Consider the following 19,798-nt stretch of genomic DNA (forward strand, 5'->3'; position numbering starts at 1 on the left):
CACCTTGAATCTCACCCGGAGGGCAACCGGAAGCCAATGCAGCTTGCAGAGTAGAGGTGTTACATGGGAGTATTGGGAGACCCCCATCACAACTCGTGCGGCCGCATTCTGCACCAGCTGAAGCCTCCGAGTGGTCCTCAAGGGCAACCCCATGTAGAGAGCGTTGCAGTAGTCTAAATGGGAGGTCATGAGCGCATGAGTGACTGTGCGTAGGGCATCTCGGTCAAGGTAGGGTCACAACTGGCACACCAGGCGAACCTGGGCAAAAGCCCCCCTGGTCACGGCTCCTATATGGTCTTCAAAATTGAGCTGTGAATTCAGGAGGACGCCCAAGTTGCGAACCCTATCAACGGGGGTAACACCTCACCCCCCATCGTTAAAGATGGAATAGTCTGGTTAACCCGAGATGCCAATATGCACAGCCACTCAGTCTTGGCAGGATTGAGACGAAGCCTGTTTCTCCCCATCCAGACCCGGAGTGCCTCCAGGCAACAGGACATCACGGCGAGGGCATCACTGGGTTGGTTCGGGGTGGAAAGAAAAAGTTGGGTATCATCAGCGTACTGATGATACCCCACCCCGAAACCATGAATGATCTCACTCAGCGGCTTCATATAGATGTTGAACAGGAGGGGCGAGAGAACCGACCCCTGAGGAACTCCACAAACGAGAGGCCTCGGGGCGGATCTCTGCCCTCCCGTCAACACCGACTGCGAGCAGCCCAGGAGATAGGAGGAGAACCACTGTAAAATGGTGCCTCCCACTCCCAACCCCCTGAGACGCCGCAGTAGGATACCATGGTCAATGGTATCAAAAGCTGCTGAGAGATCTAATAGGACTAGGTCAGAGGAACAACCCCTGTCCCGAGCCCGCCAGAGATCATTCACCAGCGCACTCAATGCCGTCTCTGTGCTGTGTCCGGGCCTGAAACCCAATTGGTACGGGTCAAGATAATCAGTTTCCTCCAGGAACAGAGGAAGCTGATGCGCCACCACACTCTCAACAACCTTCGCCAAAAAGCAAAGGTTGGAGACTGGACGATAGTTATTTAAAACAGCCGAGTCCAGGGCAGGCTTTTTGAGGAGGGGTTTCACCACCGCCTCCTTCAAGACGGCGGGGAAGACACCCTCCTTCAAAGAAGCAGTTATTACTGCCTGGAACCAGCATAACGGAAGACCAGCCGCAGGAGGTGATGATCAGACCATGACAGGGGGACAATAGTTGGTGAACCCCCTCCCAAATTATCCAGCCACTGTCCAGACAGGAACACCAGGTCGAGAGTGTGACCCCCTATATGAGTCGGGCCCTGAATTACTTGGGTCAGGCCCATGGCCATCATGGAAGCCATGAACTCCCAAGCTAACTCAGACGACCTTCCCAGGGAAGGCAGGTTGAAGTCACCCAGAACTATAAGCCTGGGGAACTCCACCGCCAACCCTGAGAGGGTGTCGAGCAGCTCAGGCAGGGCTGTTGCCACACAGCTGGGCGCCAGGTATGTGAGCAACAAGCCCATCTGAGCCCGAGGGCCACATCTCAGGAGGAGGGACTCACTCCCGGCCATCTGGACAATGGTGGTCTCCCGCGAGCATAAAGTTTTTTTATTTTTTTTTATTTTTTGGTTTCTTAACTTTATCTTGGGGTTTTAGAATTGTATACCAATTGTTTTAACTTGGGCAATCATTTAATCTCTTTTTAATGTTTGTATTTAGTACTTTACTCTGCCCTGTGAACCGCCCTGAGTCCTCAGGGAGAAGGGCGGTATAGAAATATTATTAAATTAAATTAAATTAAAGTCTCCCAGATAACCACCACCACCCCTCCACCCCTACCCTGAGCCCGTGGCCGGTGTAGCACACGGAAACCTGGAGGGCATAACTCAGTCAGAGGAACCCCTCCCTCCGAGCCCAACCAAGTTTCCGTGATGCATGCCAGATCCGCGCATTCCTCCTCAATCAAGTAATGAACGAGGGGAGCCTTGCTAACAACGAATCTGACATTAAAATAGATCAGCCTAAGCTCAGGGACCAGATCACCCTCATCCCCAGGCAAAAGGGTGCTAACCGGAGGGTCGGAGCGCGCCACTGCTCGAAGACAGCAGGGGCACGATCTCAGATGTTGATGCGGCCCTCCGTGCAACCACCTGTTGCCATTCCGTATCGTCGTGGGGATCTGAGACCCTACCCCAACACACACAGAAATTATCTATTTCAGGCCTCTTAAGGATGTCCATATTTCTTCAATCTTATTCTTGCTTTCTTCCTTTGCCATGTCATTTTTCGCTTCTTTGCCTCAGGGTCATCAAAGCATTCTTGTGTTGTTATATCATATTGAAGTAGCCCTCCAGTCTCCATTTTTGAAGGATTGAGGAGTCTGTTAACAGCTCCAAATCTTCTCATTATTTTCACCTCTTGATATAATTGTCCTGGACTGAATAATTTTTTTCCCACCTGTTTCCCATTATGGTCTTCAAAAGTCCGTGTTTGTTGAATAGTTAATTCTTCTGCCAATGTATCTGATTGTTCAATTTGTTCTGTTAAGTTCTGTCCCGATAAAATATTAGTTGTAGTCCCAGACTTTTAGGATCACCCAGCGATGCAAAACTGGACGTGGAAGACGACAGCCGTCCTCCAGATGTCCATGTCGGCTGGCTTGGCAAACTGGAAGTCCCCAATTCCCAATCATTTTGAATATTACTCAATTATGAGTCATAGCAGCCTCATAATTGGGTGCTTGCTAATTGGCATGTTTTCATGATGCTTGTAGCATCCTGGGGTCATGTGATAACCATTTGAAATCTTCCCGGGGCTTCTGACAAGCAAAGTCAATAGGGAAAGCTGGATTCACTTAACAACTGTGCAACAGGATCATAAAAGTAGGTGAAACTCACTGGATGAATGCATCATTTAGCGATGGAAGTTCTAGTCCCAGTTGTGGCCATAAATTTAAGACTACCTGTAAATGCAACAGAAATTGGTGATTCTGAGCAAACATGAGATGGTGTGAAGGTGCAAATAACCAAGATAAAATGTGTTGAAAGAAAAACATCAGGGTCCAGTCCAGTCCAAACGGGGAATAAAGAAAATGGAAACTGCTTTAGAAAGAAGGTTGTGGTTTATTGAAGAGCAGAGACTCTTCAGTAGTCTCTCTAAGTCCATGATCTTAAAAATGGTCAGGTTTGAAAAAAAATATTGATTTAGCTCATATACTGCAAAAGAACATGCAATGTATTGGGATTTTTACTTGTACTGATTCACGTGTTTGAATGCTGCTTAAAGGTTGCTCAATGGTATGTCTGTGTAAGATCAATGACTAAGCCAGCCTTGTTGTCTCCAAGATCATTGGTTGATTTGAGGCGGGAATTTGTTGTTGTTGTTAGTTGCGAAGTCGTGTCCGACCCATCGCGACCCTATGGACAACGTTCCTCCAGGCTTTCCTGTCCTCTACCATCTTCTGGAGTCCACTTAAGCTCACGCCTACTGCTTCAGTGACTCCATCCAGCCACCTCATTCTCTAAAAGTCGTCCCCTTCTTCTCTTGCCCTCAATCTTTCCCAGCATTAGGCTCTTCTCCAGTGAGTCCTTCCTCCTCATTAGGTGGCCAAAGTATTTGAGTTTTAGCTTCAGGATCTGGCCTTCTAAAGAGCAGTCAGGGTTGATCTCCTCTAGGACTGACCGGTTTGATCGCCTTGCAGTCCAAGGGACTCGTAGGAGTCTTCTCCAGCACCATAGTTCAAAGGCCTCAATTCTTTGGCACTCAGCCTTTTTTATGGTCTAACTTTCACTGCCATATATTGCAGCTGGGAAGACCATAGCTTTGACTATACGCACTTTTGTTGACAGGGTGATGTCTCTGCTTTTTAGTGTGCTGTCTAGATTTGCCATGGCTTTCCTCCCCAGGAGCAAGCGTCTTTTAATTTCTTGGCTACAGTCCCCATCTGCAGTGATCTTGGAGCCGTATGGACAGTACCAAAAGAGGCGGGAATAGGTTCCTTTAAACCTATTGGCCGCCACCTACTGGCCAACCATATAAGTAGCTACGCAGCATCCATTGTCTCGGTTCTGTTCTGCTTGACTGAAATAAAGCATGTTCCTGTTTGCAACCGTCTGTCTCGCTTATTGCCTGCAAAGAACCGGTACGAAACAGAACATATACTTTCCAGCCCCCAATTTCTGATATCACAATCAAGGGGAGCCGAGAAGGTTTTATTTCCAAGCAACAGTGCTATAGCCAATCAGTGTTCCCCTCCTGACCAAAAGGCACAGGTCAATACGCGCTTGCTTGCCAACCAGTAAGGTAAACTTCCCTTCATTCCCCCGCGAAAAGACAAAGTCGACAATGTCATTTTTTCCCTCGAAAGCGAATGCAGAGGCAACGCCAAGCAGGCGGCTGCGGTCCAGGGTGCCGGTGCGAGACTAAATTTGCACAGGACGCCGTCGGCTTCTGCTGCAAGATTTCTTGCTTGCAAAACAGGGTTTGGCAAAATGGCCAGCGGCCCACCGGGCTTCCTTTAACATTGCAACTTGCAATTAATTGCGTCTCCCCGGTTTCCTCGTCTAGCCCAGGGGTAGGCAACCTCGGCTCTTTTATGACTCGTGGACTTCAACTCCCAGAATTCCTGAGTCAGCATAGCTGACTCAGGAATTCTGGGAGTTGAAGTCCACGAGTCATAAAAGAGCCGAGGTTGCCTACCCCTGGGCTAGCCCAGAGGTCTTCAAACTTGGCCCTTTTATGACCTGTGGACTTCAACTCCCAGAATTCCTCAACCAGGCACTCTGCCTGAGGAATTCTGGGAGTTGAAGTCCACAAGTCATAAAAGGGCCAAGTTTGAAGACCCCTGGTCTAGCCTATACCGCCCAGGTCAGATCCGACCTTACTAAACTTGGCAAAAGTGGGCCAAGTTGGCTTTCTTGCTGTCGCCTCCCGCGCACGCAAACAGCCCCCTCCCTCAGCCATTCTTTTAATCCAGACAATTATTTTTTCCTCCTTTGTTGTTAGAAAATGCCATCTCCATTCCCCTCTCCGCCCGGTAAAGGAATCGCCTTCTGTCATCCCAAGAGCGCTTTTGCTGATGTGAGTGAGCGGCTCGGCGTGCAGCCTGTTATTCGACTTGTCGCCTGAAGAGGGAGCTAATTCCACCGTTCCCTCTTGGGGAGGACCCAACCGCCTTTGCTCTCTCTCTCATTCTTCCTTTCTCTTGAATGATGTCCGGTGATGACGTCCCTGGAAGTCGCCGGGCTGGTGATACTGTGTAACTCAAGAGGTCTTCAAACTTGCCCATTTTATGACTTGTGGACTTCAACTCCCAGAATTCCTCAGCCAGGCATGCTGGCTGAGGAATTCTGGGAGGTGAAGTCCACAAGTCATAAAAGGGCCAAGTTTGAAGACCCCTGGTGTAACTAGACCAGGGGTAGGCAACCTCGGCTCTTTTAGGCATAGCTGACTCAGGAATTCTGGGAGTTGAAGTCCACGAGTCCTAAAAGAGCCGAGGTTGCCTACCCCTGAACTAGACAGTCAGCGGAAGGAGGGAAGGCTGACGTCATCAAAAGGCGCCCGCAGAGAGAGAGAGAGAGAGAGAGAGAGAGAGAGGCGAGCGGTGAGTGGTCGCCTTGGGGTGGGTGGGGGCGAGGTGGTGGTTGCGACTCCATCCGTGCAAATCAATTTATCAGCCTTGAAACCAACGCGGAGCAAATTTGTTGGGATTGCAGCCGGATTTTTCTTTTTTTTTTCTTTTTCTGAACTTGCTGGCACTTGGGAAAAGCTTCATGCGGGTCACCAGCATACTGCTGAAGCTAACCAGAGAGCCATCGTGCCTCTGAGCATGTATAGGTAAAATTAGTGCATGTTTTGAGTCGCACCAGGCTCAAGGTTGACTCAGCCTGTACTTCTGGTAGTTCTCCATCCACATACTGCTGGAGTCTAGCTTGTAGGATTTTAAGCATGACTTTACTAGCATGAGAAATGAGTGCAATGGCGCACTAGTTTGAACATTCTTTGGCACTGCCTTTCTTTGGAATTGGAATGTATACTTGTACTGTATGTCAATCACTTTGCCAGGGTGATGAAGCCTGCCTTTATGGGCTGCATATAGCCTGAGGCTATTAGGAAATACTGGGTTATATATTACCTTTTCTCCCTATTTTGATGTAGGAGGGCAGGAAATTCCTGTGACATTGTGATCCCTGTACAGTGCCTACAGATGTCTCTTGACATCTGCTAAGTTCCCTGCTCCATCTGATTTTAACACTTTAAAATTTATTATAACTCCTTTTTTTTGCGGAGGCGGGGGAGTAAGCTGTAAATACTGCAGAATAAATAAAGAGCCTTGGTGGAGCAGTGGGCTAATGCCTCCTTAAGTAACACCAGCTGCCTGCAATTAGTGCAGGTTCGAGTCCCACCAGGCTCAAGGTTGACTCAGCCTTCCATCCTTCCGAGGTAGGTAAAATGAGGACCCAGATTGTTGGGGGCAATTAAGCTGACTTTGTAATAATGCCGCTTGGGGGGCGGGGGGTGAAAACCCTAATAAGCAGGCATATACATCGAATGAAGGCTATTGCTAAGCACATTGATTTGTGCTTTTTAGATTGTAAGCCGCCCTGAGTCTTCGGAGAAGGGTGGGATATAAATGGGATTAAAATAAATAAATAAAATAAGAATAGAACGTTCATTTCCGGGCAAGGGCGGTCGGTTTCCAATGATGGGCAGGGTGAGGATTCCTTGAGCTTTATTTGATCCCTTCTGTTGACCAAGTTGAGTATGGCGTCTTGTTTTCTAGGATTGAAGCCCTGGAACCAGAAACAATTGTGACACCGTCGCTATTTGCCAACAATTTAGCTTGCGGCTTAGCGCCTGTATTATTGGTATGTGCATTTTGAGTATTCCTATGTGTGTGTTCTTGAGTATATATCTTTTAGCATAGAATTTATGCTAAAGAATGGACTATATGTAGTGTTTTTCAGAATTGTTTTTACAAACACAGACAGTATGAAGCATATTACCTTTCAAAACCAGGAGATTTATGGCATAAGTAGTTGGTTCTAGAAGTGAGGTTCAAGGTTACTTAATGGATTTGAAAGGTAATGCTTCGTATTGTCCGTGTCTGTAAAAACATTTCTGAAAAACACTATAGTCCATTCCTGAGGTGGAAATAGGCTCAAGCTGGTCTCACTGCACTGAGCTAAAGTATGCAAGGGGGGAGGGGGTCTTGCATCTCACCATTCTTGCTTTTTATTCATATATTTTCCAGATTTGCATTTAACACCAAACTAGGGTGGGAAGGAAATTCTCTGTAGATAAGACTGTGGGAATCCTGGTTTCTTCCAAGGAGTAAGAGAAAGAGTAGTTTCTTTCTAGGTCTCAGAACAAATTTAAGTTGGACCATTTGTTGACCAAGATGTTACATTATGTTACATCAGCTCCCTGTTGAGCTCCGGATCTTCGCTCTTTCTGCCGCGACCTGAAGACTTTAATTGCCCTGTACCCGAGTCCTATTATCCAAATAATAAATAAATAAATAAATAAATAAATAAATAAATAAATAAATAATGCAATTGTGTATTTTTACTGCAGCTGCTATTTAGGTTATTGATAAATTGTTGTATTGTTTTTATTCTGTTTTTCAATAGGGTTAGCTGCCCAAAATCATAGATTTGAAATGGTTGACCTAAATAATGCCTCAATAATGTATTTATTACTTGTTTTTATCTCTGTGGTACATCACCCCAAGTTGCTTTTTTGTGAGATGGGCAGCTGCATGAATTGGTTTAATAAATAAAGTAAAACATATATTAAATAAGTGAGATCCAGCCCCAGATACCTGGCCTTCCAGAAGAGCCTGAAAACATTGGCTCTGACACTTGGCCTGGGGCTCTGATAGGGGCCAGCTACATTGAGGGTGGCTGAATAGAGAAGATACCTGCCCCCTAGGCCACCCATCATCTTGGTTTTTACCTTTTCAATCATTTTACCTGTGTAGTCCTTTTATTGTAAGCCTCCGAGAGTTGCTGTATCTGTGAGATAGGTGGCATAAAAATTAATAAATCTTTAGTAGAGTTTTATGATGATTAATTGTATTTTAAGCCAATGGAACATATAATCCTTTTTTTTAAAGTGTAGATGTTGGGTATCTGCAACAGGTGTTCTCTCTGAGCCAGGAAGGAAATGTCTTTTCCAAAATGGTGCTCATTATGACATTTTAAAAGCAAAAGGCGTGATGCATTTTTCTTACAAGGAAAAATATTTTTCTGATGTTTTACAGAAACAAGAATTAATACTTCTGCAGATTTACTTGACTTTAAAATCAAAGTACAAAGATCAGGTAAAATGCTGAACTGGAAAGTGGTTCTAATTGATAGAATAGGATGTGGCATTTCTGTTCTCTGGCTCAGATGAGGGTATGGAGTGTGCATTCTGTATAACTAGCCCAGTGTACAAAATAACATAGCTGCCATAATATGACAGAGAACATAGTTTTTGTACTTCATCTTGCAGCAATTATTCTTACTGTTTTATGTGAATTATTTCAAAAGTTCCTGAATGCAATGGAAAAAATGATTTCAATTAATTGTGACCCTGAATTGTAGAACATTGTAAGAAAATTGCTATTGCATAGTAAATCCATACATGTGAACAACGCAACAGTGGAATGTTGGAATTCTCATGTATTAGCTATTGTGACTGTGTAAGAAATGCTTTACTGCTAGAATTATGTATAGTGTTGGTATATTCATCTTATTTGGGTCTTTGTTCCCCAACTGGTAATCATATTAAAAATCCTCCTACTGTAAATTACAGGTGTGACAAAGCAAACACAAGACTACTATAAGGATGGTACGAATTTTGGCTAATGGAGATATTGTGCAAGATGATGACCCCCGAGTACGACAGACCACTCATAATAGGGAGAACTCGTCTCGACTCGTGAGGAATGGTGTATGTATTCTGGTTTGCTTAGAATTGTTCAGTAAAAGATTTTCTCTGATAGTAATCTAGCACTGGACATCTCTCTCTCTCTCTCTCTCTCTCTCTCTCTCTCTTTCTCTCCCTCCCTCCCTATCCCTCTCCCTCTCCCCCCCTTTGGAAACATCTGTATATTTGTGTAGCACCTTCTCCATAAACTGTACAATTATGAAAAAAGCATACACAAAGCCAGAGCAATAAAGATATTTAAACAACACATTGTCAACCAACTAACCAACTCTTAAGGAGCTTTCAGCCTCACTTTCATCTCCAAAAACTGCAGAAAAGCAAGTGGGGGGGGGCAATGGAAGGTCCAGGAATTATGGATGCTGAAGTCCAGGAAGCCTCCTTACATTTTTCTTAACTTATATTTGTAAATTGGTTTTGAAAAAGAGGCCATTCTCAGCATAATGAGAGTTTTGTGGCTGCCTCATTTGGCAACCACTCAGATATAACAGTGGTGAAATAGTAACTTTACAACCAATCCTTGTATTTGTGATCTTTGCAGTTCTGTAAAAAAAAAAAGAAAGCTAAAATAAAGTGGCAGGCACAATCGCGGTATTGCTTAGCAATATCTTTGCTTAATGGCTAAGCTGCCGGTCCCAATTGTGGTCGCTAAACAAGGACTACCTCTAGTCCTCTTGGAGCTTGATATTTCTTAGCCTTGGCCCATGAGGTGTCGTATCTCTCCGTTAAGTAATCACCACTCTGACTTCTCCCTTTACAGTTCCATTTCTGTTGCTCGAAAGGCAGCTTCGTGTGTTCGTTCACTTTTGTTGTGTTTGCTCAACAGGGCTTTTTCAACACAACCCCAAACACTGGTCCTAACCCACCGCAGCACTACCACCAGCAGCAGCAGCAGCCACCGCCACCGCGCCAGGATGCAAGGCCTGGGGAACGTTCACCATTTTCAGACATCAATCAGCAGCTGGTGAACATGGGTTTCCCCACCTGGCACCTTGGCAACCAGGTGGTGGAGCCAGTGATGTCCATCTTGCTGCTCTTCCTGCTGATGATGGTGGGCGTGCGCGGCCTGGTCTTGGTGGGCCTCATTTACGTCGTCTCCCACTTAAGCCAGCGATGACATGGACTCCTGCACAGACTACCAGTTGCCTGAGGGATTCAGAGCCAAATATTTTTGCCCGTTATCTACGTAGGCTCAAGAACTTTCGTCAACAGTGTTTCCAAGAGACAGAATTAAGCAACTCGGGAGTATGAGCTAATGAGGATATATCCTCTTTTTTTTTTTCTTTCCTTCTCTAGCTTGAAATGAGCCATTTTTCATTCTGGGCCCATAATATTCTGGTGGGAATGATAGATTTTGTTTTTCTTGAGGGTGCCATCTCATGGTTATCAAGGGAACTTTTATTTAGGATTTTCTTCTTTAGGATCGGTGGTCAATGCTCAATTTCTGATAGAGAAACATTTAAAAGTAGGCTGGGTTTTTTGTTATTTCAGGTAAGGAAATCATACCTGATAGATTTTGGGGTTTCATTTGTTTTACTGTTGTTTTTACTGTATACTTACCTTGCTCTGTACACCGCCCTGAGTCCTTCGGGAGAAGGGCAGTATATAAAAACAAACAAACAAACAAATAAATAAATAAATACCTTCCCTATAGGTGAGACAACTGGAAAGTCAAAGAGAGAGAGGTTCAGGGTAATGTACAGAAGTAGACCTCGGGACACAGCTTGGCTCGTTCACATTGTTGAACTTCCTGTGTGACATACGAACTTTTGGTTGTGTGAAATGGGCATTGGGTTGGGATTAGGCAGTGTTTGTGAAGAAGAGCCATTTTATTGTCTTTGGGATCAGTGAGGCAGTCATGTTGAGTTCAGTGCATTTTTATAAATCGAGCCTCAGGGTGTGTAATATTCAAAGGTGACTTCTCAGGTATTTATCTGGAGGCTGCCTGGTGCCTCAGGCCATTCTTTGGTGATATTAAATACAGAATACAAATGCAGTGTTTGTATGTGTTGCTCTTGGGGTGGGGGTTGTTACTGAATGAGACTGCATTTCATGTATATAAAATGATACTTGTTGCATCAAATAAGCAAAATGTAACCTAATGAAACAGTGCCCCCAAATGCTTTCTCTGCTAGTATTGGCTGCCTCCTAAAATAGTGCAGAGGAACTGAATCAAAGCAAAGAGAAAGTTATTTGTAAATCCACCATCAAGACTAATTCCAATTACAAACTCTTTTTTCCCTCTCTTTATATTCCCCTTCTTAGCAGAGTATAGTTGCATTTCTCTTTTGGTTTCATTTGGGCCTATTGCTGGGCTTGAAAAAAGGAATAAAAAATATGCTTCAGCTCCATTTTCATTTTGTAAATTTAGGGCAGCTTGCAATGTATTTAAAGCTAAAACTTAAATAGATATGATTTAGTTATAAAGCATCATAGGGAACAGCAAAAATTTATTTCCTTTTGAAAAAGGAAATAGTTTTAAAAATGGGGGAAATTGTTGGAAGAGTAAATATTTGAGGAGCTGCAAGAGCAAAACAAGGTGTGTGTAGGGGGGCTGGGGGGGGAAATTCAAGCTGCAACTTAACTTGGTGAATTTCAGTTCCATAAATCCCTTTTCCTAATTTCCACTACTTAACATTTAAGAATGAAATAATGGGTTTAGCTGCTTGCCATCTATGTAATTCATAAGATTGTAGTATGTGTAGAAATTTCTAAATTGAAGGGAGATTTAATGGAACAGTGAGTTGATCAAAGACCTCAAGTGAATTGCATATTTTAAATGGCAAATTCAGATAATCTCAACTGTTGTTCTCTGTAAGATAAATATTTTTTATTTATTTTTTAATTCCATTTATATCCCGCCCTTCTCCGAAGACTCAGGGCGGCTTACAAGCTTAGCAATATGTCTGCCATTGTAGTTTTCTGGATCAGAAATGCAATCAGTTTATGGAATGCAATAGGGCTACTTGATTGAGGTGTATAAAAAACTTTCTCATACAAAATACTGCTGCTTTTGGGGGCAGAATAGTCAATAGGAAATAGACTCCTAAAACACACTTCAGGGGTTCCTGAAAATGTCTTATCCAGAAATGAAAAGTTTGAAACTTGGATGTCTAGTCTAATTACACTATATTTCTCTTCTACCTTGGTCAGGCCTCACCTTGGATTACTGTTAAGTGCTGGTACCATAAATGGGTTTACTTACAGAATGCCTCCAAAATCTGGGACCCATGAGTCCCGTGGACCTGAAATTTGGCAAATTTTATAATACATGTTATGGCATAAAGACTATCATAAAGCATTACATGAAATAATACAGGGGTCTTTAAACTTGGCCTTTTTATGGCTCGTGGACTTCAACTCATTCTGGGAGTTGAAGTCCACAAGTCATAAAAGGGCCAAGTTTGAAGACCCCTGACATAATACATAATGTCACAAAAGATTTCCTGTGCTGATGTTTGACTGTGCTATGCGCAGTTCACTATGGGCTATTTTCAAGGCAGCTACATCTCTGAATGTATCCCAACTTTTCTAGCAAAGGCAGTACATTGGAAGTTGGGTCATTATTGAAAGCATTGAACCTGGTAAGGAAATATCTCTGAAAGGATGATCAATCAGGGTTTTTTTTAAAATCCCATTTATATCCCGCCCTTCTCCGAAGTCTCAGGGTGGCTTACAATCTAAAGCACAAATCAATGTGCTTACAAAATAGCCTTCATTCTATGTATATGCCTGCTTATTAGGACTTTGCCCCCCCCCCAAGTGGCATTATTACAAAGTCATTGCCCCCAGCAATCTGGGTCCTCAGGTTACAAATTGCCTAGCAGAGGGTTAAAAATTTTATGTAATGAGAGCAATGAAAAGTCTACCCTCCACTTGGAGAACTGGTAAGTGAAACAATTGCTCGGAAAGTCTTGTCAGAATGGCTAATCTCAGTTGTAATCTCACCTTCTGTGAAATATATTTATTATATAATCAATTAAAATAATGATGTACCACTGAAACTATTTGAAAAGTGCTCCTCTCCTTAAAGGTTTACCTTCCGAGGCATTTTTTATTCTCATTTGATGGGAGTGGAAAATTGAGCTAGATTCCTGTCAGTAAATCATTGGTTTGATCAACGGAGGGGAGTCAGTGTCACTCTCTGTGTTGTTAGTCAAAGCTGGAATGGCCAGCGTTAAAAAGAGTTTTTGAAAGTTGTGGTATAGCAATATCTAAACATCCCTACGCTTAGATCAGACATGTCAAACACAAGGCCCGGGGGCCGGATGCGGCCTGTGAAGTGGTTTCATGTGGCCCACGAAGCCATCCTGGAAACAGTGAGGAAACGGCCCCCACTACCTTGGCCCTGGCCCAGAGACCCTCCTCCTGCCAGAGACCCTCAGATCTGCCCCATTCCTGCCCAGGCCCCCATAGGCACCCTTGATGCCAACGATGTAGAGCTGGCCACGCCCACCCAGTAGTCCATACGCACTCTAGCCATGCCCACCCAGTAGGCCACGCCCACCCTGGCCACACCCACCCGGCCCCCTGAGGGCAACCGCAATGCTGATGCGGCCCTCAATGAAATTGAGTTTGACACCCCTGGCTTAGATGAACCATATATGTAACAACATGAAATTCAATGTAGAGGAAAGTAAGCTTCTACACTTAGGCAACCCCCCCCCCAAAAAAACGTATACGTACACGTTTGGTGAAATTTGGCTCAATAGCAGTAACTGTGAGAGGGATCTTGGGATCCGAATGGACGATCACTTAAATATGAGTTAGCAGTGTGCGGCGGCAGCCAAAAAAGCCAAGGCAATCCTAGACTGCATTAAGAGAGGGAATCGAGTTCACATGAAATGTTAGTACCCTTTTTATAAGGCCTTGGTGAGATCACACTTGGAATATTGCAACCAGTTTTGGGCATCACAATATTAAAAAAAAAGATGTTGAGACTTTGGAAAGAGTGCAGAGAAGAGCAACAAAAATTATTAAGAGGGCTGGAAAGTAAAACGTATGAAGAATGTTTGCTTCCTTGTTCAGTTTCCAACCCTTGCTTCTTTGCCTTGCTTTCTGGTGCTTTGGAGAATAGGTTGACCCCTCTCTTGTTTGTGGCAGCCCCTCAAATATCGGGACACTGCTATCATGTCACCCCCAGTCCTTTTCACTAAACTTAGACATACTGAATTCATGTAATGGATCTTTGTACGTTTTAGCCTCCAGGCCCCTAAGCCTAAAAGTTTCAGTTTTAGCTGAAACTGTTGTAAAAAAAGTGGCTATGTTGCTAGGGAATTCTGCAAATGGCTGCAAATGCAGCCCGTTTGCCGAAGTTTGATCACATGACTGCAGGGGGGATTGTTGGAATTTTGATGGATTCCAAGTCATAAGCCATCGTAAATTTTGGTTGTAAGTCGAGGACTACCTGTATACCCACAAGCCAGTCTGTAGGTGTGTAGATGCAGGGTTTTTTTCCTCATAGAACGCTCAGAACGGAGTTCCGGCACCTTTTTTGGATGGAACCTTGTAGGGTAGACAAGGCGGGTTGTATGACATGTGTGAGTTCCGGCACCTTTTTCTTTTACAAAAAAAAAGCACTGTGTAGATGGAATAACACAACCCAGCAGCTTTCTAGGAAGATAGGGGTCTGCCTTTAGGATTGTGTGGCACAGATAATTTTGTATTGCATCTTCTCTGTATCCGTCTGCAACGTAATAAAAAAAGAACTAAGTTTTTCAATAAAACAATTTGGTTTCCTTCATTCTTTTTATTTATAATTTATTATTCTTGCCATGCTAGTAAATTCTGGTCATATACGTCTCCTTCCAAATTCTCAGAAATCAGCAAGGTACATTATACAGCAACTGCTTTGGCTGGAGTAGGAGCGTCCTGCCATTGACTTATCAAGAGACTTTTTGATCTTTCAATCCTTTGAATTAGATGACAACATGGGGGGGGGGGGTGTTCTTTCCTCTTTGCAGTAAAAGTTTAACCTCAATAAAAACATGCTTGCAATACTGAAATACGGCTCTACTCACTGCTTTGGGAACAATCGCCCCAAGGATATGAGTTAATTTAGCAATTTGTTTTTTAATCTCCGCTTTAGCTATTTCTCTTTTTTCCCATTTCCACCACTAGATGACACTGATCTACTGCTTACTTGACTCCAAGAGACCTGCGAATAAGTGAACATTGCAGGGAAATTAGAAATGTGGAATAAAATCCACTTAGAAATAAGAAAGGTGCTGAGATTTTAGGGAAGATGCTGGTATTCCTATATGAAGATAACTGAGTTATTTATTTATTTATTTATTTATTTATTTGTTTTATATACCGCCCTTCTCCCGGAGGACTCAGGGCGGTGTACAGAGCAATAAAGTAAGAATACAATAAAGCAATAAAGTGAGAAAATTTTAAAACCCAAATCCATCAGGCCAGGCCGGCTTGTTGGAATAGATAAGTTTTTAGATCACGCCGGAAGGAGCGAAGGTCGGGGGCCATCCGGACTTCAGCTGGTAAGCGGTTCCAAAGGATTGGCGCACCCACCGAGAATGCTCTCCCCCTGGGGGTCACCAGCCGACATTCTCTGACCGGTGGCACCCTGAGGAGGCCCTCTCTGTGGGAGCGCACAGGACGGAGGGATGTTGACGCTGGCAGTAGGTGCTCCCGTAGGTAATCCGGACCCACGCCATGTAGGGCTTTGTATGTCATCACTAGCACCTTGAATTTCACCCGGAAGGCAACTGGAAGCCAGTGCAGCTCACAGAGCAGAGGTGTAATATGGGAGTATCGGGAGACCCCCAAAAGCACTCGTGCAACTGCACTCTGCACCAGCTGAAGCTTCCGAGTGGTTCTCAAGGGCAGCCCCATGTAAAGAGCGTTGCAGTAGTCAAGACGAGAGGTCACAAGTGCATGGGTGACTGTACGCAAGGCATCCAGGTCCAGATAGGGTCGCAGCTTGCGCACCAGACGAACCTGGGCGAAGGCCCCTCTAGTCACAGCTCCTATATGATCTTCTAAGGAGAGCTGTGAATCTAAGAGGACACCCAGTTAGCCTGGACATGTTCTCAAGAGCCTACAGGGGCCATTTCCATAGGGGGAAAGTGATGTTGTATACATAATAATCCCATTTTGTCCTCTGTGTGATATCATGAATATTGTCCTTGTGTGTTCAACTGAAAACCAGCTATACCTGTCTCTAGAAACAGACCCAATAGCAATGGTCCATAGAGTGAGGTCAAATTTCTCTGTTTTGGATAGGGCTCATAGTATCTTCTGATGCAGGGGTGTCAAACTGCCAGCCCGCGGGCCGGATGAGTCATGCCGAAACCACGCCCACCCCAGCTCTGGCAATGGGGGAAAAAGTCATGATACATTGCGACACGTCACATGACGTTGCGAGTTTGACACCCCTGTTCTAATGTATCTCTAAAAAACGGATACAGTTAGTCCTTAACAACAGTTCGTTTAGGGACCATTCAAACTTTCAACATCACTTTAAAAAAAGTGACCGATGACCGTTTTTCACACAACCGTTGCAGCATCCCCATGGTCACAACGATCAAAATTCAGATGCTTAGCAAGTGGCGCATACTTACGACGGTCGCAGTCATGCGATCAGCTTTTGTGACCTGACAAGCAAAAGTCAACGAGGAAGCTAGAGGCACTTAATAACTGTGTTGCTAACTTAACAACTGCAGAGATTCACTTAACTGGCAAGAAAGGTCATAATATTTTCAGGGATAATTTAATCTTTTAATTCTCTTTTAACTTTGTATTTTATATTGATGTGATTTTAAAATGCCCTGTAAACCGCCCTGAGTCCTTCGGGAAAGGGCGGTATATAAATCTAATAAAATCTAAAAAAATCTAAATAAAATGGGGCAAAATGCACTCAACAAATGTCTCGCTTACCAACATAAATTTTGGGCTCAAAATTGAGGACGAAGTCGTCCTAAGTTGAGGACTACCTGTATAAGCTTCTGATCTTTGAAATTTCTTTTGAACATCTATTTCCATATACTTGTACTGCATGTCAATTACTTTACCAGGGTGATGAAGCCTGTCTTTATGGGCTGCAAATAGCCTGAGGCTATTAGGAAATACTGGGTTATATATTACCTTTTCTCCCTATTTTGATGTAGGAGGGCAGGAAATTCCTGTGACATTGTGATCCCTGTACAGTGCCTACAGATGTCTCTTGACATCTGCTAAGTTCCCTGCTCCATCTGATTTTAACACTTTAAAATTTATTATAACTCCTTTTTTTTTTTGAGGAGGCGGGGGAGTAAGCTGTAAATACTGCAGAATAAATCTCGTAACACCATTTTTGTTTCCAAGAATATCTCAAGGGCCCAAAGCTCTTTTTAGAAAATATAAAAGAGGTGTGGTTGGAAACCCATGTTTTAGAAACTTCCTTATCCAGAAGAATTGAAGATCCCATGAGATAGCAAAAAAAAAAGGGACTCTAAAGAGAGTGCAAGGTAGCATTCTGGAGCTTTATAACTGATTATATCTCTCATGGCCACCACTTTGTGATGGGAGATCCCAACCCCAAGCCTTTTTCCGAGAGAGTCCCCATAATAGTCTCAACAGAGAAACTCTGACTTGATATATTACATCACACACACACACACACACACACACACACACACACAAACACCACGCTACAGTGCTTAACTAGGGCTATTTTCTAGTAGGTATCTCCCTCCCTTTTATTTAAGGGAAATGCAGGCCAGACCGACTATGAATTGATTGCAATAGTAATGTTGGAAGTGAAGCTGATGAATCTTCTTCATGGCCATGATGGGTAAGAGGGGATTTTAGCAGTTTGAGGGGGAAATATTAGTTCTCATCAGCCTCCAGCTCTATTGCTTCCAATCAGCTTTGGAGAGGATAAATCACAGCCTTACATGCATCAAGTAGTAAATGGTTCCTTTTGATGTAACATGCTTGTTATACACGCTTAGATTGCTAGTTATATATTGTATTTATTATTTGCATTCTGCTGTTGTTGTTATTTGTATATAGGATCTTCGCTCCTTCCGGCGTGGGTTAAAGACCCATTTATTCGAACAAGCTGGCCTGGCCTGATGGGGGAACCTTAGGGTTTTAATGGGTTTTACATTTTGATTGTTTTAATTGGGCAATTATTTAATCTTTTTTTAACTTTTGTATTTCTATTTATATGCCCTGTTCACCGCCCTGAGTCCTTCGGGAGAAGGGCGGTATAAAAATTCAATAAATAAATAAATAAATAAATAAATAAATAAATAAATAAATAAATAAATACTCATATTCTTCCCAGTGCAAATGTTTCTGGATCTCCTGTAATCAAAAAGAAGAAATACTGGAGCAGATATGTCACTGAGGTAAAAAAACAACAACAACCCAAAGACAAAAAACCTTCCTCTTTTCAAAGTTTTTTTTGTATAACTATGAAATATTTTATATACGCTGGGTTTTTTTTCTGCTCAAAGGTTGCAACCTAAAATATATCCCTTTACTGAGGAAAAAAGCTCAACTGTGCAAATGATTCTGAGATGTTCTCTTTCAGAATTAGTTGCATGCTTTTGCACTTTTTGGAATGACCAGAGATCCTACACTTAAAACACAGCAAAGATCTTCATATGCCAGCTTTAATAAATGAAAGCAGAAAGTGAGGAAGAAGAAGTAGAGTATTTATTTATTTATTTATTTATTTATTTATTAGTTTTTATAAACCGCCCTTCTCCCGAGGGACTCGGGGCGGTGTACAGAGGAAGGACGAAGTATACAGACCGAACAATAAAATAATAAGAAACACTAATGAACACAAACTGGGACCCCAATTAACGCTATCATGCCAGGCCAGCCTGCTGGAACAAAAAAGTTTTTAAGTCGCGACGGAAGGTACGGAGGTCAGGGGCCATCCGGATTTCGGTAGGTAAGGTGTTCCAGAGGGCTGGCGCACCCACTGAGAATGCCCTCCCCCTGGGGGCCACCAGCCGACATTCCTTGAGCGGTGGCACCCTGAGGAGGCCCTCTCTGTGGGAGCGCACAGGACGGTGGGGTGCTGACATCGGCAGAAGGTGCTCCCGTAGGTAGTCCGGACCCATGCCATGTAGGGCTTTGAATGTCATTGTTAGCACCTTGAACTTCACACGGAAGGCAACCGGAAGCCAGTGCAGCGCACGGAGGAGAGGTGTGATATGGGAGTATCGGGAGGCTCCCAAGAGTGTCCGTGCCGCCGCACTTTGCACCAGTTGAAGCTTCCGAGTGGATCTCAAGGGCAGCCCCATGTAGAGAGCGTTACAATAGTCCAGGCGAGATGTCACAAGGGCATGGGTGACTGTACGTAAGGAATCCAGGTCTAGATAAGGCCGTAGTTGGCGAACTAGTCGAACCCGGGAGAAGGCCCCCTTGGTCACAGCTCCAATGTGGTCTTCCAGGGAGAGCTGCGAGTCTAGGAGGACACCCAGGTTGCGGGCCCTATCAGCAGGGGGAAGTAACTTGTCCCCAATGTTAAGCAGTGGGACGTTCTGAATCTCCTGGCTTGCCGGTACGTACAGCCATTCAGTCTTGTCCGGGTTCAGTTGAAGCCTGTTTCTCCCCATCCATTCCCGGACCGCTTTCAGGCAGCGGGACATCACGTCTAGGGCATCACTGATATTGTTAGGAGTTGAGATAAAAAGCTGGGTGTCATCAGCATACTGATGGTACCCTACTCCAAAACTGCGAATGATCTCGCCCAGCGGTTTCATGTAGATGTTGAACAGGAGAGGCGAGAGGACCGACCCCTGAGGGACTCCGCAAGCGAGAGGCCTCGGGGTCGACCTCTGTCCCCCTGTCAGCACCGACTGCGAGCGACCCTGGAGAAAGGAGGAGAACCAACGCAGAACCGTGCCTCCCACTCC

At 44.1% G+C, this 19,798-nt stretch overlaps 1 protein-coding gene across 3 annotated transcripts; it reads left to right on the forward strand.

Moving 5' to 3' along the window:
• The first annotated feature begins 5,440 nt into the window (after nucleotides 1-5,440).
• On the forward strand, nucleotides 5,441-11,272 carry FAM241B (family with sequence similarity 241 member B). Of its 3 annotated transcripts, XM_083365043.1 has the most exons (4): nucleotides 5,569-5,592; nucleotides 6,772-6,856; nucleotides 8,790-8,927; nucleotides 9,748-11,272. In XM_083365043.1, exons 3-4 carry the CDS (start codon nucleotides 8,823-8,825, stop codon nucleotides 10,036-10,038), a joined length of 396 nt encoding a protein of 131 aa, XP_083221169.1. In that variant the 5' UTR covers nucleotides 5,569-5,592; nucleotides 6,772-6,856; nucleotides 8,790-8,822; the 3' UTR covers nucleotides 10,039-11,272. The 3 variants fall into 3 exon arrangements, with proteins under 3 accessions (XP_083221170.1, XP_083221169.1, XP_083221171.1); XM_083365044.1 differs by lacking the exon at nucleotides 6,772-6,856 and having other exon boundaries at nucleotides 5,441-5,592; XM_083365045.1 differs by lacking the exons at nucleotides 5,569-5,592; nucleotides 6,772-6,856 and adding an exon at nucleotides 5,599-5,825.
• The last annotated feature ends 8,526 nt before the right edge of the window (nucleotides 11,273-19,798 follow it).

Source organism: Vipera ursinii, assembly GCF_947247035.1.
Source record: "Vipera ursinii genome assembly, chromosome: 5".
NCBI lineage: Eukaryota > Metazoa > Chordata > Lepidosauria > Squamata > Viperidae > Vipera > Vipera ursinii.